At 53.0% G+C, this 23701-nt stretch overlaps 1 protein-coding gene across 3 annotated transcripts in view; it reads left to right on the top strand.

Moving 5' to 3' along the window:
* Window positions 1–23701, top strand: part of SH3RF2 (SH3 domain containing ring finger 2) — a 113944-nt gene that overhangs the window by 3245 nt on the left and 86998 nt on the right. For 2 of the 3 annotated variants that reach the window (XM_007666394.3, XM_001512087.4), the window contains exons 1-2: window positions 4586–4683; window positions 6180–6665. In XM_007666394.3, coding sequence (XP_007664584.2) covers window positions 6282–6665 — 384 coding nt within the window. In that variant the 5' untranslated portion in view covers window positions 4586–4683; window positions 6180–6281. Of the gene's footprint in view, window positions 1–4585; window positions 4684–6179; window positions 6666–23701 lie in introns of those variants that run through there. The other variant, XM_039910239.1, reaches the window with a different exon arrangement.

The following is a 23701-nucleotide window of genomic DNA, read 5'->3' as shown; positions in this document are numbered from 1 at the left end:
CAAATACCATGATTATTATTATATTATTATTAATAAGGCTTTGAAGGTGGAGAGAGTGGCGCGCTGGTGTGTATGGAGGGAGAGGGAGTTCGAGGCTGGGGGAAAATGTAGGAAAGGGGTCGGCGGCGAGATAAAAAAAGATCGGGGCATAGTGTGTGAGCTGGTTTTAGGGGAGCAGAGTGTGCGGGCTGGGCTACAGTAGGAGATCTGTGAGCTGATTAAGCATTTTAAAATCAATGATAAGGAATCTCTGTTCTATGGAGAGGTGGATGAGCAGCCATTTGAGGTTCTTGAAGAGTGGGGAGACAAGGACTGAATGTTTTTGTTTGAAAATGATCCGGTCAGCAGAGTGAAGTATGGACTGGAATGGGGAGAGACAGGAGGCAGGGAGGTCAGAGCGTAGGTTAACGCGGTAGTCAAGGCGGGATAGGAGAAGTGCTTGGATTAGCACGGCAGCAGTTCGGAGGAAAGGAAAGGGCAGATTTCAGCAATGTTGTAAAGGTAGAACCCAGAGGATTTGGGTACAGTCCTGACCGGTCTTTGTTTGAATTGGTAACACTGCCGGGAGGCGTTCAAAGCCCTTGGCCGAGCCCATCTCCGTTACTGTCCAGCCGGGCTCCTTTAGAGAGGAGGGGCAGGGATTCTCAGTCCTTCCCTAATGGTCACTGTTGGAGATGACTGACTTCATCATCATCGTCATCATCAATGGTATTTATTGATCACTTACTGCATGCAGAGCATGGTACTAAGATTTGCCCCGAATGCAGAGAGCCGGGCCTCCCGAAGTTCAAGACGTGCTCACGGGACCATCGCCACACCGCACCTCTTCACCCTCCTGGTGGGGGGTTGGCCCGGGTCAGAAGGGAAAAATGCTCTGCTCTCAGCCCAACTCTCGCCCTCTTCCACTAAAGAAACTTCTGAACACCCCGCTAAGCTATTTTCTTTTTCAGGATGAACCACCCTGCAGTGAGGTTAGTTAAGGGGAAATCCCAAATTTCCACCATCTTCCTGCTTCCGGGATCAGCTCATCTCTCCCTAGGGCCTGGGGTTATCCAGGGCCAACCGCCGCAGAGCTTTCGCTTCAGGTCCTGCTCTGCCCCAATTCTTCAGCTTCAGGGTCCTGCCTGTGTTACTCTGTTCGGCTTCTGGGTTGGAGTCGGGGCAGAGGGAGCCCAGATAGGGCTGGGAGAGGAGAACGGGGTGATGATCGAAGGCAGAGGATGAAGCCTGGGGATGGGCAAAGGTGGGGTGGGGCAAAAGGTTTGGGAGGGAAGGGGAAGAGCAGGAAAGGGAAAGGAAAATAATAATAACGATGACATTTGTTAGGTGCTTGCTATGTGTCATCTCCAACAGCGACCATTCGGAAAGGACTGAGAATCCCTGCCCCTCCTCTCTCAAGGAGCCTGGCTGGACAGTAATGGAGATGGGCTTGAACAGCACTGTTCTGAGCACTGGGGTAGATACAAGTTAAGCAGGTTGGACACAGTCCCTGGCCCATGTGGGGCTCACAGTCTTAATCCCCATTTGACAAACAAGGTAATCGAGGCACGGAGAAGTGAAGTGACTTGCCCAGAGTTACACAGCAGACAGGTGGCAGAGCCGGGATTAGAAACTAGATCCTTCTGACTGCCGGGCCTTTGCTCCATCCACTAGGCCATGCTCCTTCCCCAGCAGAAGGAGGCGAGGAAGGAAGGGAGAAGTGGTGATGATAGAGTATAAGCTCCTTGAGAACAGGGATCGCGTCTACCAACGGCATTGTATTGTACACTCCCAAGCACTTAGCTCTTGGAGGAAATGTACCTTCAGTGAGGCTTTGAAGGTGGGGGAGAGCAACTGTCCGTCAGATTTGAGGAGGGAGGGCCTTCCAGACCAGAGGCGGGACGTGGGCGAAGAGTTGGCGGCGAGATAGACAAGATCCAGGTACAGTGAGGAGGTCGGCATTAAGAGGAGCAAAGTGTGTGGGCTGGGTTGAAGAGGGAGAATAACGAGGTGAGATAGGAGGGGTGAGGGTGATTGAGTCCAATGGTGAGCAGTTTCTGTTTGATGAGGAGGAAACCAAGGCTCCGCACGCAGTCGGCACTCAATAAATACCAATGATTGATTGATCAGTACTAGTTGCTATAGTAACAGCAGCAGTATTTATTGGGCACACGCTGAGCGCAGTGGGCTGTACTATCCATCTGAGAAAGCGCAATAGGGATGCTATATACGTTTCCTGGGCCCACAAGGAATTTACATTCCAAGAGGGGAGACAGACACAGAAATATTTATAAATGATGATGATGAGGAGGAGGATGGTATTTGTTAAGTTTTTACTATGCGTCAATCAATGTTCTAAGCGCTGGAGTGGATATAAGTTATTCCGGTTGGACATGGTCCCTGTCCCACATGGGGCTCACAGTCTAAGTAGGAGGGAGTAGGATTACTCCCCAGTTTCCAGATGAGGAAACTGAGGCACAGAGAAATGGAGCGAACTGCCCAGGATCACTCAACAGACGCTTGGCGGAACCGGGATTAGAACCCAAGTCCTCTGGCTGTCAGGCCCGGGTTCTTTCCACTACTAGTCCAAGCGGCTCCCACGGTGGCAAGAGGAGCCACAGCAGCCAGGGCCCGGGGTCTGGTCTCGGAGGAACTCGCATCCAGGTGCTTTCCCTAAAGGCGGGACAAGCCAGGGACCCAAAAACAAACCTCTCTACCCAACCAGTTCCCTTTACCACACGGTCCACATAGCAACACCTCCCATTCCCTCATCTTTAAGGGAACCAAGGGAGCCAGATGTAGAGAGCCAGTCTCTCCTTTCGGAGCTCTGTCCCTCCACCCAAATGACTCCGAGCGGGGTGACCAGAGGGACCCCGCTGACGGGAACTCTTCACCGCAGCCCCCGAGCCTCGGCAGAACCGTTCGAATCAGTCGAGCGGCTTCTCGTGCTCCTGCTCAAGGGGAGGAAGAGGAAGAGGCAACCGGCAGTACCACCCCCTCCACTCCTTTTACCCTGCCTCCTCTTCTTCCTCCTCTCTGTTGCCGCATCCCTGTCAAAATATGTCACTGAGGGCATCCCCTCCCACCACCCTGGCCCAGAGTGGACTCCTAAGGAGTCCAGAGGATGGAACAACACCCCAGATGTGACTGTCCCGACAATTTTGGTTCACCTACCCACCTTATCCACCCTGACCTTTTCTCTTCCCCCTCCCCATTTTTCTCATGTTTATTATTTTTTTGGAATAGTATTTGCTAAACGTTTACTATGTGCCAAGAACTGTACTAAGCGCTGGGGTAGGTAAAAGCAAATCGGGTTGGACACAGTCCGTGTCCAACACGGGGCTCAAAGATGAGGTGACAGAGGCAAAGAGAAGCAAAATGACTCACCCAAGGTAACAAAGCAGACAAGTGGCAGAGCCGGGAGTAGAAGCCGGGTCCTCCTGACCGCCCGGCCCGTGCTCTATCCACTAGGCCACGTTGTGTGCGGGTGTTTGTATGTGTGTGTATGCCTTCCCCTTCCCGTCTTTCCCGTTCTATCTTTCTGGAGGTCCCCCCACTTCTGAAGGCCCTTCACCCCTTTCCCTTTGGGCCCCGGGGGAATCCGCTCATCCGACTCCCTCTCCGACGGGCTCGTTATAACTCTCACGCCGCAACCTGCCTAAGTCAGCCTCACGTCCTCAGGTGACGGCGTGCTTCGAATCATTTATTTAGTTCATCTGCTTATCGATCCTCCAAGACGGTGGCGGATGTCTAAGGCTCGGGTTCCAGCCGTCACCCAGCGCTGACCTTAAATGCCCTTCAGGATAGGGGAGAATCAACTGGTTATTGTGGTGATTAATAATAATTATCGTATTCTGCTTTCAGAAAACATGACCCAAGCCTCCAAATGAATAGGATGAATGTGCTGCCTTGTTTACAGTGTGGCTTAGTGGTAGTTCAAGGGCTCGGGTGGCAGGAGACCTGGGTTCTAATCCCAGCCCCACGCTTGCCCGCCGTGCGACTTGTGAAGTCGCTTAACTTTTCTGTGCCTCAGTTTCCTCATCTATGCAATGGGGATTCAATGTCTTTCCTCCCTCTCCCTTAGACTCAGTGTGGGACAGGGGCTTTGTCTGACCTGATTACCTTGTATTTATCTGGGCCATCCATTAATACAATGTTTGTCGGCAAAAAAGCGTTTAACACATTCCCCAACTACTATTACTGAAAGGTTCATTATCTTCTCAAAGTCCCAAAAGAGAATCCAGCGCTCAACTTGATTTTCATCTAGTTGGGGCCCAGATATTCTTCATTTACTCTTGGCTCCCCAATCTCGCGTTTCCCAGTCTTGGTCCAACCTGATCAGCCTGTATCTACCCCCAGAGCTCAGAACGGGGCTTGACACATAATGAGCGCTTACCGAATACCCTAACGGACAAACAAACAAACCCAGAGGACACCTCTCTTTTTGAGAAGTCACCGCCGCCAGCAGAGACGATCCTTCCTCATCCGGCCACCCGCTGGAAAGCCGCAGTCTGGCAGCACAAGCGTTAACGGGGCAGAGCTAGTAAGCTGATCCAGCTAAACCTGTCCCATACTGCAAGGGCAGTTAAAGTTCTTCAATAGGGCTGCAGTTGGAGAGAGGGAGAAAAGAAGGCAAGCTGTTATCCCCCGACCGAGCGGAGCAGCCCGGCTCTGGAAGGGCCCTGCTGAGGTCACAGGCACAAGGTCAGTGGCATTTGCGAGAGTGAACCCGCCCGCCAGGTTTTTGGAAATCTTGGGGAAAGAGCCGGCTTCTGGGTTTAAGGACTGCCCCGTTTTGTAGGGTCCCGTAGCGAGGCGCTGGTGAATAGGGCTGGACCGAGCCTCGGCGTTGCCCGTGGAGCCTCCTCGCCACCGCGGAGATTAGTTTTTTCTGTGTTTTCGTGGTATCTGTGAAGCACTTCCTAGGTGCCAGACACCCCTACTAAACACTGGAATAGAGATGAGATAATCGGGTTGCACCCAATCCATGTTCCACACACGGGGCCCCTTTTACAGATGAGGAAACTGAGGCAGAGAGAAGTGAAGTGACTCGTCCGGGGTAACGCAGCAAGTGGTGAAGCTGGGATTAGAACCCAGGTCCTTCTCACTCCCAGGCCCGGGCTCTATCCTCTTCTCCACTTCTAGACCGTAAGCTCACCGTGGGCAGAGAATGTGTCTGCTCATTGCTATATTGTACTCGTCCAAGCACTTAGTACAGTGCTCTGCACACAGTAAGCGCTCAGCAAATACAATCAACTGACTTACTAGTCCAAGCTGAGAGGGTTGAGAGGCGGTAGCTTGCCTTCCTCACGTCGAGACAGGAGTTCTAGTAGTCGACCGATGCGTCTACCAACTCTATTACAGTGTGATATCGTACTTTCACAAGCTCCTAGTACAGTGCTCTGCACACAGTAGGCGCTCAGTAAATACCACCGATTGATTGACCGGTAGTCTGCCTTAGGATCAGGCTGGGACCGGCCCACGCACGCAGACACACGCCCGTCTACGGGGACCCGCGCTTGTCTCCGCAGGTCCCGGCTTGAGTCCGGAATTCCTGTCGGTTTCAGTTGCAACTAAAAACTGCTGTCAAAGTAGCTAAAAGAGTCCGAGCTTCCCCGGCCCACCGTGATGGGCAGCGCGTCCCGGAGGGCTGGACTCAGATCACCGCGGGGAAGCGTCCCGGGTCAGAGTCCAAATGCCGGGACCCCGAATCAGGGCCGGATTCCGCCGGGAGACCAGCAGCGCTCGGTCTGTGAGTCTCCTTGAGGCGGGATCATCGAGGCTCCGGACTTAGCACGTAAAGGGGGAGAGGAACTAAACATGTCAGGAGGGGTAACGCCTTAAAGCAAAGAGACTGTCAAGTTATACTTACACAAGCCACGAGGCCCAGAGCCCTCAGACCCTCGCTTTTCGGTCTGGCGCCGCAGGACCGAGAGGGAGCCGGATTCGATTCGTTCGGAGGCCCCCAGCTCGGGCTCCGAGGAATCCTGCGGCCCTCTGATCCCCGCGGCAGGCTGGAGACGGAACACGGTACCCGCTGGCTCTGAATCACAATGAGTCACTTGCAAGTTGGAAGCAGGAACAAAGTAGACGCTCGGAAATTGCCTTATGAGGCACCGGCTTGGCAATGTAGGTGGGATCCGTCTCAGAGCAGTCACATTTCTGCCTCTCTCCCTCCCTCTCTCTCTCCCTTCCGACAGGAAGGTTGCTCCGGGTCCGGAGCCCTGAAGAGCCGACGGCTCCCGGGAGAAGTACCATGCGGGGGGCCCCCGTCGGGCTCGGGGTCGGAGCGCTGAGACGAAATGGATGATTTGGACCTGCTCGCTCTCCTGGAGTGCCCCGTGTGCCTGGAGAAGCTGGACGTCACCGCCAAGGTCCTGCCGTGCCAGCACACTTTCTGCCAGCCTTGCCTTCAGAGGATATTCAAAGCCCGGAAGGAGCTGAGGTGCCCGGAATGCCGGACCCTCGTCTTCTGCAGCATCGAGGAGCTCCCGGCCAACCTGCTCTTGGTCCGCCTGTTGGACGGCGTCCGGTCGGGACAGGGCACGGGCCGGGTGGGCTCCTTCCGGAGGCCCGGGGTGCTGACCCCGCAGGACGGCGGCCGGAGAGGAGGAGCCGCCGACCCCAGGGCGGGACAGCCGAGCCCTTTCAGACCGGTCTCCGACGCCAGAGCCCACATGGACGGGGTAAGAGCCGGCTTCGTGGGGGTTCCATCTCAATGCTGGTTGGCTGGTTAGACGCCGGCAGCCCCGGCTGATGACGGTAATAATAATAATGACCGTATCTGTTCGGCGCTTACTAGGTGGCAGGCACCGTTCTGAGTGGTGGGGTAGATACAGTAATAATAACAATAAAAATAATGGTGCTCGTTAAGCGGTCACTCCACGCCACGCACCGTTCTAAGCGCTGGGGTCGTTACAAGTCAATCGGGTCGGACACAGTCCCCGTCCTTCCTGGGGCCCACGCTCTTATCCCCGTTTTACAGACGTGGTTAACCGAGGCACAGAGGAGCGCAGTGACTTGCCCAAGGTCACACGGCAGACGTGTGGGGGAGCCGGAATTAGAACCCAGATCCTTCTGACTCCCGGGCCCGGGCTCTGCCCACTAAGCCGAACTGCCTCTCCGCAAGTTCATCGGGTTAGACGCAGTTCCTGTCCTTCATGGGGCTCAAGGTCTTCGTTCCCATTTTACAGATGAGCCCCCCGAGGCAAAGAGAAGCGAAGTGACTTGCCCAAGGTCTCACAGCAGACAAGTGGTGGAGCCGGGATTAGAAACCCAGGTCCTCCTGACCCCCAGGCCTGGGCTCTCTCCGCCGGGCCACGCTGCTTCTCTTCCCACTGCCAAAGCCCCCAGCGGGCAGGGATCACGCGTGCCCCTATTAACTCTGTCGGACTCTCCCAAGCGCTCACTGCGGTGCTCGGCACGTACAACGCGCTCAGCAGACACCATCGATCGGATAAGCGGAGCCATTCCGGCAATAGAGAATCAGTGCCCCGGGCATAAACAGCGATCCGGGACGTCCCTCGGACACGGGAAAGTCGAACTCAGTTGTCTGTACCAGCTCCGCAAAAGCCTAATGTTAGCGCGCCCTCTGAGACCGGCTGGAAAATCTTCCTGGTTATAACTTGCTACGAGCTATTGGGTCCTCCCTTGCCTTTCTGGCAGGATTAAGTGGCCCGCGAAGCAAACCCATAAACAGAGAAGCATCGAAATCAAACTACCCTCCCCCCCGCCCGTCCCAACTCGGGAAAGTTCCGCGTTTGGGTCGAGCCCGGATTCATCCAACATCCCCACTTCTAATCCCAGATACGGCTGGGCCAAAGCTCCGCCACGATCTCATCTGGGCTCCTGAGCCCGCCGACCCAATCGAGATCGGGAGGGGAGAGGCTATGGGAGGGGGTTGGCCGGAGACTTAATCAGACCTCGAGGATCGGGTGGAGCAGATGTGCCTGCAGACGCGGATGAGCCTGCCTTATGGGTTGACCAACTGCTCGCAGAAAGGAAAAGAAGGCACCGCTCCATCTGCATGGACGGTCGCGGTACACGTTGGTTATCCGTATCTCTCTACCCCCATTTCAGTGTGGGGATTCCTGCCTTGCGCACGAGCGTTTGTGTTGACTCAATCAATGGTATCCGTTCATTCGGCAGTATTTCTTGAGCGCTTACCGTGGGCACAGCGCTGTACAAAGCGCTTGGAAAGTACAATTCGGGTATCTATCGAGTGCTTATTGTGTACTAAGCGTTTGACTCCCACTGTGCCCCTGGGACAAATGACTCCCTGGGTCATTTTGAAAGGGGCTGGTCTTGGACAAAGATGTGTCCCCTTATAGGACAACGGAATAATTAGCGGCATTTATTCAACACTTCCTATGTGCAGAGAACTGTACTAAGTGTTTGGAAGGATATAACGGAAGAACTGTGGATTTATCCGTAACGTAATATGTGATGAAGCTATTTATTTGTGTTTACCGTGGGTCAAACACTGTCCTGGGATAGTCGCAAGATAATCAGATGGGGCACAGTCCCTCTCCCCCATGGGGTTCCCAATTTAAGAGAGTGGATGCCCGATTCCCATTTTATAGCTGAGGAAACTGAGGCCTAGAGAGGTGAAGCGACTCGCCCAAGGTCACCCAGGGGACCGGTGGCAAAGTTGGGACCAGAAGCTACAATTTGAGAAGCAGCTTGGCCTAATGGCTAGAGCACGGGCCCGAGAGCCAGGAGGAGCTGGGTGCCGATCTCGGCACCGCCTCTTGTCTGCTGTGTGGCCTCGGGCAAGTCACTTTGCTTCTCTGAGCCTCGACTGCCTCATCTGTGAAATGGGGAGCCCCACGCGGGACATGAACCGTGTCCACCTTGATTAGCCTGGGTCTACCCCGGTACTTAGAACGGTGCCTGGCACGTGGTGAGCGCTTAACAAACCCGTCAAAGGGCAGGGACTGTCTCTGTTACCGCTTTGTACATCCCAAGCGCTTAGTACAGTGCTCCGCCCATAGTAAGCGCTCAATAAATACTACTGAATGAATATCATTTAAAAAAAAAGAGCCAGGTCTCCTGACTCCAGTCCTCTGCTCTTTCTGGTGGCTCCCGCTGCCTTCCTGATGAGGAGATCACCTCAGAAGCGCCCAAGCTTTTGTCCGAGGTGATGTGATACCCCGAGCTGGGTCCGACGGCAAGTCCCGAGAGGCTTACACGGTACCGAGAGAAAACATAGTCATTGTCGCATTTCTCGAGCGCTTACTGTGAGCAAAGCACTGTCCTAAGCGCTTGGGAGAGTACAACAATAAACGGATACATTAGTGCTCCGGCGGAGCGGGCCGAGCAGCTGGGAGGGAACCAAAGGGAGTGAGATTTCCAACAGCACGGTTCCTTCTGTCAGCAAATAATAATGATAATGTTGGTATTTATTAAGCGCTTACTATGTGCAGAGCACCGTTCTGAGCGCTGGGATATACAGAGTAATCAGTTTGTCCCACGTGAGGCTTCACAGTCCTAATCCCCATTTTACAGATGAGGTCCCTGAGGCCCAGAGAAGTTCCGTGACTTGCCCACAGTCACACAGCTGCCAAGTGGCAGAGCCGGGATTCGAACCCATGACCTCGGACTCCCAAGCCCGGGCTCCTTTCCACTGAGCCCCGCTGCTTCTCAATTCGTGGTGAAAGAGGGAGGACGGGGAATTCTACCTTGACTACACGCAAGGTGTAGTCACTCCGGGACGCTCAAACTCACTCACGGCAATGTTCTCAGTAAGCCCCAGCGTGTGGACTTCTGGAGAGGGCCTTCCCTCCAAAGAGCTGAAGTTGCTTTACTCTCCTCCTGGCTCTTCGCTTACCTCGAGGGGGCCGGAGCAGGGATGGGAACTGGGAAGAGGGGTGCAAATCCAGCGGTGGATTTGTGGAAGTTGGTGAGTAATAATAATAATAATAATACTGGTAACTGTTAAGCGCTTACCATGTTCCGGACACTGTTCTATGTGCTGGGGTAGATATAAGCTTGGACACAGTCCCCGTCCCACACGGGGCTCACAGTCTTAATCCCCATTTCACAGATGAGGGAATCGAGGCCCAGAGAAGTGAAGCGACTTACCCAAGATCACACAGCAGACAAGTGACGGAGCCAGGATTAAACCCACGCCCTTCGGGCTCCCGGGCCCGTGCTCTATCCACTAGGCAACACCGCTTCTCCGGGAGGGTTCACGCCGTCTAGACGGTGGTAAGGCGTTCCTCCCATTCCTCCATCAGATCAATCAAGCAGTGGTATTTATTGAGCGCTTACTGGGTATGTAGAGCACTGTAATAATAATGTTGGTATCCGTTAAGCGCTTACTAGGTGCAGAGCGCCGTCCTAAGCACTGGGGGAGATACAGGGTCATCGGGTTGTCCCACGTGAGGCTCACAGTTAATCCCCACTTTACAGATGAGGTCACTGAGGCCCAGAGAAGTGAAGCGACTCGCCCACGGACACACGGCTGACAAGCGGCAGAGCCGGGAGTCGAACTCACGACCTCTGACTCCGAAGCCCAGGCTCTTTCCAGTGAGCCACGCTGCTTCCCCAAGCACCGTACTGAGTGCTTGAGAGAGTCCAGTACAACAGAGTTGGCGGACACGTTCCCTGCGCACGGCAAGCTTACGGTCCAGAGGTCAGGCAGGGATTCTCCTCCTTTCTGGAAAAAAGGTGCTTCACCAGACCCAGGTTAGAGCTCCATCCCAACCCCAGCCTGGGCTTGCCACCTTCCAAAACCCGGGAGACATCCCTGATGGCAAAAGATCAGGGATCGGGACCGCTCCGAGGGCTAGGGAGCCATTTGCAATTTGTCTTCTGTCCCGGGGGAGTCCCTTTCTCGGAGACACCACCAGAGGGTTGGCCAAAGAGATTTCAGGTCCCGGGAACCTGCCTACCACTTATCTGCTGTGTGACCTTGTGCAAGTCACTTCACTTCTCTGGACCTCAATCACCTCATCTGCAAAATGGAGATGAAGACTGGGAGCCCCATGTGGGACAGGGACCGCGTCTAACCCAATTTGCTTGTAGCCACCCCAGTGCTTATAATAGTGCCTGGGACAACGAATATCGTTCTTATCATTATTATTATTACCGACTCTGTTGTGTGATACTTTTCCAAGCCCTTGGTACAGCGCTCTGCACACAGTAAGTGCTCAGTAAATGCCACTGATTGATCGATTCATTCATTCATTCTCAGAGAAATGCACCCAGTGGCAGTGGGATCATCCTCTTCCCTGAGCTCCCACCTTCCCTCCGGACAACCAGTCGGACACGGGGAATCGCGGTTTAGACTTCCGACGACCCAGGGAATCCTTGGCCAATGTGTCAGATCCTCATTAGACCACCGTCTTCGTGAGGGCAGAGACCGTGGTGGATGCCGACGAGAGCTGTGTCATGTCCTAAGTGCTTACTACGTACACTGGGGCAGAGACCAGATAATCATGGTGGGCACAATCTCTGTCCTGCTGGGGTTCACAGTCGAAGTAAGAGAGAGAACGGGCACTGAATCCCCATTTTACGGATGAGGAAACGGAGGCCCAGAGAAGTTAAATGACTTGGCCAAGATCACACGGAAGGTAACTGGTAGAACTGGGATTAGAACCCAGTCCCCGGCCCGAGCTCCTTCCACCAGGCCATGCTCAGATGTTGCTTCTGTTACGCTCTCCCCAGGGCCTGCACTCTGCACTCAACGAGCGCTCCATAAAAGCCCTCGATGGATCAGGGCCGTGATCCAGTGGGTGGGGATTCTCCTGAACTGCCCTGAGTCCCCCCAGCTCCAGTCCCGAGGGAAACTGAGCCGAGAAACCTCCTCACGTTTGTGTTTCCGAACGCCGAGAAGGGCAAGGGACCGGAATTTGTTTCACAGCAATTCTCCTCCTTGGATTCCCCACATTCCTCTTCGTTTCTCTGCCCGCCCCCACTCCCTCACCTTCCGCCTCTCAGTTTGGAGCAAGAACAAGCTTGCTCCTGGCCCCGTGGCCGTCATTCCTTTCCCGCAGGGCCCCCTTCCTTCCAAAGATTCCTACAGTAGCGTGAGAAGCAGCGAGGCCAAGTAGAGAGAGCACGGTCCTGGGAGTCAGAGGACCTGGGTTCCGATTCCAGCTCTGCCACTTACCTAACAATAATAATAATAATTATGGTATTTGTTAAGCACCTACTATGTTCTAAGCGCTGGGGTAGATACAAGGTAATCAGGTGGGATACAGTCCACGTCCCACATGGGGCTCACAGTCGCGTGGCTCAGTGGAAAGAACCTGGGCTTCGGAGTCAGAGCTCAGGGGTTCGATTCCCGGCTCTGCCACTTGTCAGCTGTGTGACTGTGGGCGAGTCACTTCACTTCTCTGGGCCTCGGTTACCTCATCCGTAAAATGGGGACGAAGACAGTGAGCCTCACGTGGGACGACCTCATTCCCCTCTATCTACCCCAGTGCTTAGAACAGTGCTCTGCACATAGTAAGCGCTTAACAAATACCAACATTATCCTTATTATTGATCTGCTCTGTGAACTAGGGCAAGTCACTTAATTTCTCTGGGCTTCAGTTTCCTCATCTGCAAAATGGGGATTCACTATCTGTTCTCGCTCGTGTTTAGACCGCGAGCCCCACGTGGGACATGATGATCTTGAATCTACCCCAGAGCTTAGTACAGTTGTTGACACATAATGAGAGCTTAACAAATACCATAATTATTATTATTTTTTACTATCATGGTTACTGTTGTTATTATTGTTATTACAGTCCAAGTGCTTGTGGAAGATGGAAGTGCGTGGGTCACAACAGAGATTGAGATTTTCCTGAGAATGGGTCAAAGCAATTCCAAGTGTCACGCCCGGTTCTACCACTGACTCTCCGAGAGCCCTGAGAACCCAATCCCTCAACTCCCGTGCCTCAGTTTACCCAGCTATAAAAGGGAGATAATAATACTTGCCGCCTGCTTCCTTCCAGCACTAATCTTCACCACAGACTCTGATTTCCTTAGAAGAAAGGTAACAGATAAACGCAAAGGGCTGTCATTACTATTATGCGGAGCTTGCCGTCTGACCTGGGGCAAGACACTTCACTTCCCTGGGCCTCAATTTCCCAATCTGTAAAATGGGGGAACAGACAATGCAAACAGAGAGGTGGTTGGAGACTTGGCTAATTCACGTTTGGGAAGCACTCGTTGCCCTTCGATGAGAGGGGCCGGGAGGGTTATCATCACCGTGACTAGTATTGTTTAACATTTATCGCTGCTGCCAGAGGCCTCAGGGCTTTCTACGAGCAAAGAGGAAGAATGGTCCTCGCAGGGGGATGCTAGGCACCGTGTTATTATCCCTTATGATTCTGGGGGTGAACTCAGAGAGAAGAATACATTCTGAGGGAGGAAATGCGACCCCTTAGGAAACGAAGGAGCTCTTCCAGGCACCGTGTTCAATTACAGTAATAGTCATGGGGGTATTTGTTAAGTACTGAGGAAGCATTGTGGAAAGGGCTGAGTTAGATACAAGATAATCAGGTGGGACAGAGTCCCTGGCCCACACGGGACTGACCATCTAGGGTGGAGGGCGAATCGGCATTTAATCTCGATTTTACAGATGAGGATACTGAGGTACAGTGAATGAGTTCAAGTGACCAGTCCTAGTGTCCCATAGCAGGCAAGTGGCAAATCTGGGATTAGAACCCAAGTCTTCTAGTTCCCAGGCCTGTGCTCTTTCCACGCTGCTTTTCCACACGCTCATCTCCGCAAACACATCTGCTACAAACACACCTTCCAGGATACTAAATAACCACCCCGATGACTTCATTTATCTGAGCGTTTGAGAAGAGGCAGCCGAATGATTTAAACTGGGATCGACTCAGCACCCCTCTCTGCCTTCTCTGCTTCCTCCCCTTAGGTTCCCCCCCAAATCCGCTTGGACACTCCTCTCTCCCTTATCCCAAGGTAATTTTAGAACGCTGCTGCCCCGTCGAGATGCACGCCGTGCCGACGTCAACACGCGAAGCTGGAGGGCGCCAGGCGGGTGGGAGAGGATCAGGGTGCCAACGCGGGTAAGATGATTCCTCCCACCCCCAGGGAGGGCACCTAGAATTTTAGACGAAGAGAGCGTTTCACTCACCTCGGTCTGCCGTGAAAGTAGGTCCGTCAATCCCTCACCACCGGCGTCACAGGAAAGAGCATGGGAAGCAGTGTGGCCCAGTGGACAGAGCCCGGATCCGGGAAGGACCTGGGTTCTAATACCAGCTCCACCACTTGTCTGCTGGGTGACCTTGGGCAAGACAGACACTTCCCTTCTCTGTACCTCACTTACCTCATCTCTAAAGTGGGGATTAAGACCGTGAGTCCCGTGTGCGACGGGGACTGTGTCCAGTGTGATTAGCTTCTATCTACCCCGGTGCTTAGTACAGTCCCTGGCAGATAGTAAGCTCTTAATAAATGCCATTTTAAAAAAAAAGAGCAGAGCTCAGTCCCAAGCTGGCTGTCTTGTCAGGGTGTATATTTATGGGCCCTGCTTAATAGTGTGCAGAGAAGCAGCGTAGCCTAGTGGAAAGGGCACGGGTTGGGGAGTCAGAGGCTGTGGGTTCTAATCCCGGGTCCGCCACCTGTCTGCTGCGTGGCCTTGGGCGAGCCGCTTCACTTCTCTGGCCTTAGTTACCTCATCTGTAAAATGGGAATGAAGACCGTAAGCAACCTGATGACCTTGTATCTTCCGCAGAGCTCAGAACAGTACTTGGCACACAGTAAGCGCTTAACAAATACCGTCGTTATTATTACGATTATCGTGCCAGCCCAGGGTAGTGAAAAGCTATTGCGACACCACACGCTCTTTCCCACAAGACCACTGCGTTAAACTCAGCCGGGACGAGACAGTGGCCAGTATCCACAGGATACGGTCGATCTGCCAGGTTGACTGGTGGCATCAGAATCACTCCCACTGAACTGCTCCCCGTCGGCTCGAGTCTTCCGGACTCCGGCCTTCATTCTTCCCAGGGACCCCGGCTAAGTTGAAGGTATTTCTCAAGTCAGCAATCCAGCCTGAGAAGAAACAGGATTCCCCTTCCTCCCTCTCTGATTGGCCTTGATGACCTCCTTGAATTGGCTCTAGCTCAGTCCGTCCCCTCCGCGCCTCCCAGGAAAATCCCCGTTTAACTCGGAGTCATCAACTGTCAGCGAGGGGCCTGTGGAAATCCTGGTCGCCGGTTCGGTCTTTGCCTTCAGATGATCCGTCAGCAGGATTCAGATCTGCGCTTCCTCACCCGTATGCCTGCGGCCACAGGCCGCGGGGAGGACCGCCAGCCAAGCGCTATCTGCTTCTGAGAGAAAACTCATTCATTAACTTCACCTCCCCAGACGTCCTCTTTGATGCACAACAGTGGCGAGGTTGACCGAGAAAGGTGCCGTTTTTCAACCGCTCTTCGGGAAGCTCCCTTTCGCCTCACCTTTTCCCTTCCCCTCGCCGTCTGCTCTATCCCCCTCCTGCCCTGAGCCCTTCCCAACGTCTGCGATCTGGAATCTTCCCCGCTCAGCACCGCCCGGGCCGATCGTTCCCTCCCCGATCCCAGCTAGAAACGCACCTGCTCCTCAGGGTCGAAGCCCCGCGCGCTTCTCACTGGGGGGCAGAGCCGGCGGAGCCAGCTGGCGACGCAGCTGACGGAGGGGGAAGGGAATCGGGTCAGATGGTATGTCTGGGACTTATCGCCGGGCAGACGCCCCGGGACGGTTCGGACCTTTCGCTCTGAGCTAAAATATCGCTCCCTGAAATAGCTCCGTGAGATGGCCATTGACTTGACGAAGGTTGTGTGGGGTCGTGACTACCCAGCGTGTCCTCCGAGATGGGGAAGTGGCGCAGGGGAAGAAGGCGGCGAGAAGCGGCGCGGCTCAGTGGAAAGAGCCCGGGCTTCGGAGTCAGGGGTCATGGGTTCGACTCCCGGCTCTGCCACTTGTCAGCTGCGTGACTGTGGGCGAGTCACTTCGCTTCTCTGGGCCTCAGTTCCCTCATCTGTAAAATGGGGATGAAGCCTGCGAGCCTCACGTGGGACAACCTCACTCCCCTGGATCTCCCCCAGCGCTTAGAACAGTGCTCTGCACGTAGTAAGCGCTTAACAAATAGCAACATTATTACCACGTGCCAAAGACTGGTCTAAGCGCTGGGGTAGATACAAGGTAAACAGGTTGTGCCACGTGGGGCTCACAGTCTCAATCCCCATTTTACAGATGAGGTAGCAGGTACAGAGAAGTGAAGTGACTTACCCAAGGTCACACAGCAGTGCTCTTCACACAGTAAGGACTCAGTGAATATCGCTGACTGAGTGATTGATCGACCTGGCTGACGAGTTTCCAAAACCTCAAGGCTGCAACCATTTTCTCTGGTCCACCATATTCGTACTGACCGTACCCGTATACATCAATCTCCTTCACCACCCCCCAGCCCAATCTTTATAATCCGACAGACAACGACTCTCCCCCGTTCGAAGTCTTACTGAAGGCACATCTCTTCCAAGAGGCCTTCCCCAACTGAGCTCCACTTTTCCTCATCTTCCCCTCCCTTCTGCATCGCCCTGACTTGCTCCCTTTGGTCTTCCCCTCTTCCGGCCCCACAGCACTTAGGTACGTATCTGTCATTTTACTTATTTCTATTAACGTCTGTCTCCCCCCGGGCGAGGCTGTAAGCTAATGTGACTGTTTACTGTCGCACTGTACTCTCCCAAGTGTTCAGTATAGTGCTCCGCACACAGTAAGCACTCAATAAATACGATTGAATGAATGAATCGACGCTGAGCCAGGTTGTAAGCTCCTGGAGGGCAAGGAACCCGTGTCTTTCTTCTGTCGTACTCTCCCCAGAGCTTAGGACAGGGCTTCGCCCTCAGTTGGTGCTCCATAAATGCCACCGACTGATTAAACCCAGGCACCTCTGTGCCACAGACACTCTCAGCGGTTCCTCACAGACTCAGAGCGTGGTGAAAATACACGCAAAGTAGCAGCAGATATTAGGTTTCTCGGAGACTCACTGCCCTGAGTCTCTGATTTCCTTGAGGCTCCTGGGAGCGTAGGCTATTTATTTTCATGCTTCGGTGCCAACGGCTATTATTAAAGCTATTATTAGTGTTGTTCTATAAGTGAGAAGCAGCACGGCCTAGTGGCTAGACAATGGGCCTGGGAGTCAGAGAGACCTTGATTCTAATAATGTTGGTATTTGTTAAGCGCTTACCGTGTGCAGAGCACTGTTGTAAGCGCTGGGGTAGAGACAGGGTAATCAGGTCGTCCCACGTGAGGCTCACAGTCAATCCCCATTTTACAGATGAGGGAACTGAGGCCCAGAGAAGTGAAGTGACTCGCCCACAGTCACACAGCTGCCAAGTGGCGGAGCCGGGATTCGAACCCATGACCTCGGACTCCGAAGCCCAGGTTCATTCCCAGGCTCTTGATTCTCCTACATTTGGGAACGCTTAGACTCTCCCTCTCTTTTGCTCAATGCCTCCGTTTCTTTATCTAGTAAGAGGGTGTCCAAGGAACCCAGCGAAGTCACTGGCAAGGAATCCAACTCAGTGGTATGCGGAGGATCAGCTCCACCAGATCTCTGGGCAGGTGTGAGAGGACACGCACACCACACACAGACACCCGGCTTACCTCCTGCACCCCAGAGGATTAAGGGTCTTGGAGGCCCGGGGTCTGTCATCCCCAGAATAAATAAAGCGTGGTATTTGTTAAGCGCTTACTATGTGCAAAGCACTGTTCTAAGCGCTGGGGGATACGAGGTGATCAGGTTGTCCCACGTGGGGCTCACGGTCTTTTAAGCCCCATCTGACAGATGAGGTAACTGAGGCACAGAGAAGCTAAGTGACCTGCCCAAGGTCACACAGCTGACTAGAGGCGGAGCCGGGAATAGAACCCGGGACCTCTGACTCCCAAGCCCGCGCTCTTTCCACTGAGCCCCGCTGCTTCTCTAGTCAATGCTCTTCCGTGTAGTCTTTCCTTGGAAAGAGGGGGTCCCAAGGAATCCGGTGATGGAGAATCAACTCCACCAAGCTCGGGGCAGGTGTGAGAGGACACACACGCACCCCCATCCACACACACGCGGCTTACCTCCTCCACCCCAGAGGATTACAGGTCAGGAGGCCCGAGGTGTGTCATCTCCACAGTAGTGAGGGAGCAGTGTGGCTGAGCAGAAAGAGCCCGGGCCTGGGAGTCAGAGCTCGTGGGTTCTAATCCCGGCTCCGCCACTTGTCTGCTGGGTGAATTTAGGCAAGTCACTTAACTTCTCCGGGCCTCCGTTCCCTCATCTGTAAAATGGGGATTAAGACTGTGAGCCCCACGTGGGACAACCTGATTGCTTTATATCTCCCCCGGCGCTTAGAACAGTGTTTGACACGTAGTAAGCGCTTAACAAATACCATCATTACTATGTAGCTTTTCCACGGAAGGAAGGCTTCTCTGACAAGCCGATTCTTTCCCTAAGCAAGGGGCTTCCTGAAGGAGGTCATGGGTTTGCTCAGCCTTCAGGCCCCAGAGAGCATTTCCAACCCCCTTCGTCTCGAGTTTGTCCGGGGCAGGGATTGGCCCGAGAGATGGGGTGGAGAATAGGGGACTTTCGGCATCGATTCTGCTTGCCCCGTCTCTCCTCGGCTCCCCGGGGTCAGGGTTCAAGGGAGAGCTGGTGGAACGGAAGTGTGGATGGGGTGGGAGAGAGTGATTCCCCCTGTACCAGTAGAGCCCCTGAGGGAAATTGTGTTCGGGTCCAAGGACGGCTGGCAGTGCCACGGTGGGGTGTGGGCTGGGGTGTGCCAGGCTGGAGCTGAGCAGGATTGACAGCTCTCTCGATCACACTCCACCTGTCCTGCCACCCCCAGCAGGGACTTTCCTGCAGCCCTGGAAAGGGCCCAGGAGAGTAGTCGTGCTGGATTCTACTCCCGGCTCTGCCACCCGCCTACTGAGCGACCTCGCACGAGTCGCTTCACTTCTCCGGAACTCAGTTACCTCACCTGTAAAATGGGGATTAAGATTGAGAGCCCCGGGTGGGACATGGACTGTGTCCAACCTGATTAGCTCGCATCTATCCTGGCTTACAGTACAGAGCCTGGCATATAGTAAGCACTTATCCCGGCTCTGCCACTGGTCGGCTGTGTGACGGTGGGCAAGTCACTTCACTTCTCTGAGCCTCAGTTACCTCATCTGGAGAATGGGGATTAACTGTGAGCCTCACGTGGGACAACCTGATGACCCTGTATCCTCCCCGGCGCTTAGAACAGTGCTCGGCACATAGTAAGCGCTTAACAAATACCAACATCATTATTCTTAACAAAATCCATTAAAAAAAATAGAACTCAAGACTTGCACCCAGATTCCTGACAGATAATAATAATACTATTATCCCAGGCCCTTGCTCTGTCCACTAGGTCACGATGCTATCCACACGCGGTCACCGTCAGAAAAATTCGATCCCTAGTAAACTGAGGTATTTGCTTAGTGCTTACTATGTGCCAGGGACTGTACTAAAAGTTGGGATAGATACAAGCAGAAGCAGCATGGTGTAGTGTAGTGGATAGAGCACGGGCCTGGGAGTCAGAAGGTCATGGGTTCTAATCCGGGCTTCGCCACATGTCTGCTGTGTGACTTTGGGAGAATCACTTCACTTCTCTCTGCCTCGGTTCCCTCATCTATAAAATGGGGATTGAGACTGTGAGTCCCACTTGGGACAGGGACTGCGTCCAACCCATTTTGTTTGTAATCACCCCAGCGCTCGTATTCACCCCACTTGTAGTCATCCCAGCGCATGTACCTGGCACATAGTAAGTGCGTAACCATTATTATTATTATTACAAGATCATCGGATCAGACGCAGTCAGTAACAGGGCCTTGGACCTCCCAGCCTTCCTGTCTCCTTTGCTCCTTCTCCACCAAGATCAACTACCGGGTTCACGGGCGCAGTCCCGATGATGAAACCATTCTTCACAAACTCGTGAATCATGTCATTAAATAGCCAAGGCAGATAAGGAACACTCCACTCTGCTAATCATAAAGCCAACTAGGGATAGAAATAGCCCTGGGATGAGTCACTTTATTCCTAGGCACTTTGGTCGATGAGCACCACTCTCCGAGGAGCAGCCTGGGCTGAGGAAAAGGCATTCGCCAATGGCTAACCCCAAGAATGCAGGAAACGCCGATCCATTCGTCGGTAAAACGCCCGCCTTAGTCCTCCCGCGGGAGTGTTTGTAAGGGCCGGTCAGCTTGACGAGAGGCAGGAACTCGGCATATTGAACTGAGGAAGACTGAATTCCAATATAAAGTTAATTTTTCTGACAAAAATATCAGCTCGCCAAATACTCACTGGTGCTTAGAACGGTGCTCGACACATAGTAAGCGCTTAACAAATACTACTAAAACTGGTTTTCAGAGCCTCATCTTTAGCCCTCCCCTTGAAACGAAGGAAGTTCCTTAACTAACTTCTAAATTTGCAGCTACCCAGCCCCAGATCCACCCTGGGTCAGACTCTCCAAAAGATGGGAGGGCTAAGCCTGAATTTTCTCTTCCCATAAGAGCCCGATTCCAAAGTTGGAGATTCAACAAATGGATGTTACCAAAGAGGAGCATGTAACTGTGACCTAGTCTTACTCCAATTCAATCAATCGATGGGTTTTTTTAGAGGATTTTCTAAGTGCTTCCTAGAAAAGGTACTGTACTGTGCTGGGCAGTGTACTAAGGACCGAGTCTTGTTTTGTGCTGTTGAGTCGACTCCAACCCATAGAGAAGCAGCGTGGCTCAGTGGAAAGAGCGCGGGCTTTGGAGTCAGAGATCATGGGTTCGAATCCCGGCTCTGCCACTTGTCAGCTGTGTGACTTTGGGCAAGTTACTTAACTTCTCGGTGCCTCAGTTACCTCATCTGTAAAATGAGCCCCACGTGGGACAACCTGATTCCCTTGTGTCCACTCCAGCGCTTAGAACAGTGCTCTGCACATAGTAAGTGCTTAACAGATACCAACATCATTATTATTATTATTATAGCGACTCTACGGACACACCTCCATCGGCAATCGTTCCGGTAGTTGGATCCATAGACTTTTCTTGGCAAAAATACGCAAGTGTTTTACCTCTGCTTCCTTCTGTGCAGTAAATTCGAGTCTGTGCCCCTGACTCTCTCCCTCGCTGCTGCTGCCCAGCACAGGGGAGTTTTGACTTGTAGCCGATGGCCTTCCACTCGCTAGCCACTGCCCAAGCTAGGAATGGAATGGATATAGGCCTCCGCTTGACTCTCCCTCCGATAGCCGAGACTGATAAGGGGCCCGGAAACTCTCCAGGTGCAACCCTGAGAGGGGAAGGGACTGGGTAGGTACAAGCTAATCAGGTTGGCCACGGTCCCCGCCCCTCACGGGCCTCACAGTCTTCACCCCCATTTTACGGACGAGGTAACCGAAGCACAGAGAAGTTCAGTGACTCGCTCAGGGTCACACAGCAGACAGGTAGCGGAGCCAGGATTAGAACCCAGGTCCTTCTGACTCCCAGGCCCATGTTCTATCCATGAGGCCATGCTGCTTCTCATGAGCACTTACTATGTGCAGAGTACAGTAATAAGCACTAGGGAAAGTGCCGTACAAAAGAGGTGGAAGAGGCGATCCCTGTCCACAAGAAGCTTACAGTCCCTCTGCGATCTGAGAAGTCCCACTAGCCATCCAGCTGGTCTTTCCAGGGAGAAAGTTGGGGGCCCCTCCCTTCCCTAGCGTTATCCCGAATCAATCAATCGATCGATCGATCAATGGTGCTTATTTACTCTTTGCAGAGACCTGAACTAAACCTTTGGGAAGATAAATTACCAGTCATATTGGTACTGATATTGGTTGACAAGGTACTATGAGAAGCAGCCTGGCCTAGTGGCAAGAGCAGGGGTTTGGGAGTCAGAGGACGTGGGTTCTAATCCAGGCTCCACCATTTCTCTGCTGTGTGACCGTGGGCAAGTCACTTCTTAGAGAAGCAGCGTGGCTCAGTGGAAAGAGCACGGGCTTTGGAGTCAGAGGTCATGAGTTTGAATCCCAGCTCTGCCACTTGTCGTCAGCTGTGTGACTGTGGGCAAGTCACTTCACTTCTCTGTGCCTCAGTGACCTCATCTGTAAAATGGGGATGAAGACTGTGAGCCCCACGTGGGACATCCTGATTCCCCTGTGTCTACCCCAGCGCTTAGAACATAGTGCTCGGCACATAGTAAGCGCTTAACAAATACCAACATTATTATTTTTTATTATTACTTCTCTGTGCCTCGATTACCTCATCTGTAAAATGGGGATTGAGACTGTGAGCCCCACTGTGGGACAGGGACTGTGTCTAACCTGATTACCTTGTATCTACCCCAGTGATTAGTACAGTGCTTGGCATATAGTAAGCATTTAAAAATACCATAATTATTATTATTATTATTATTCCCAACTCATTTGCATTGTACTCTTCCAAGCATTTAGTACAGTGGTCTGTACAGAGTGAGCATTCAACTCACCCCGTTAATCAATCCATCAATGGATCGTATTTATTGAACACTTACTGTGTGCAGCACACTGTACTAAGCGGTCGGGAGAGTACAATGTAACAATACAACAGGCACGTTCCCTATGGAATCAATCGATCAATGCCATTGATCGACTGATACCGTACAATACAGTTAGTAGATGTGATCCTTTCCACGTGGAGCTTACAGTCTGTAGGGGGAGACGGACATTAAGATAGATTAGAGTAAGGGGAAATAATAGAGTATAATAAGAATATTTACATAAGTACTACTAATAATCCCCTCTCAGGGTCGCATCTGGAGAGTTTCCAATACTCTACCAGTCTGTACTCTACCGGGGCGTTCTGGAAGAGCTGTGTCTGTAGTGTCGCTATTGGTCGGAAACGACTCGACAGCATAAACAAGACTACTAATAATAATAAACGTGGTATTTGTTAAGGACTTAACATGTGCCAAACACCGTTTTAAGCTCTGGGGTAGACACAAGCGAATCAGGGTGCCCACAGTCCCCTTCCCACATAGGGCTCACAGTCTTAATCCCCATTTTACAGAGGAGGTAACTGAGGCACAGGGAAGTGAAGTAACTTGCCCAAGGTCACACAGCAGACACCTGGCAGAGCCGGGATCGGAACCCACGTCCTCTGACTCCCAGGCCTGTGCTCTTTCCACTAGGCCGTGATGCTGCTGTGGGGCTGGGGGGAGTACCGAAGAGCTTGAGGGGTAAACCGCCAAGCTCACAGTTGATACAGAGGGGAGGGTGAGAAGGGAAATGAGGGCTTAGTCTCTTGGAAGCGATGTGATTTTAGGTGGGTTTTGAAGGTGGGGAGTGTGATGGATTGTAAGAGGTCCTGAGCCCCGAAGCCCCCCCTAACTACCCCACACCCCTTGACCACTCCATCCCCCTCAGCCTCAGCCCCAAATAGCGCACCATCAGCTAAGCGTAATCCGTTGCCAAGCGGTCTTGCGGCTGCGTCACCCTGCCCCACGTCCCTGGCCCAGAGAGGGAGGCTCTTTACTATTTCCCGACAAACACACAGCCCGAGCTCCTCCTCTGTGGAGGATGAGATTGTCCTGAGTATTCAGGATAGATAAGATCCTCTCCTTGGGTGAGAAAAGTCCTGAAGAGACCAGTGCGCCACCAACACGCCAGCTGGTGTGGGCAGGGAATCGGTCTGTATATTGTTACATTGTACACTCTCCCAAGCGCTTAATACAGTGCCTTGCACGCAGTAAGCGGTCAATAAATATGACTGGCTG

The sequence above is a fragment of the Ornithorhynchus anatinus genome, chromosome X1, assembly GCF_004115215.2.
Source record: "Ornithorhynchus anatinus isolate Pmale09 chromosome X1, mOrnAna1.pri.v4, whole genome shotgun sequence".
Taxonomy (NCBI): Eukaryota; Metazoa; Chordata; class Mammalia; order Monotremata; family Ornithorhynchidae; genus Ornithorhynchus; species Ornithorhynchus anatinus.
Note: the sequence above shows the minus strand (reverse complement) of the source record. Positions and strands in the feature narration are given on the sequence as shown.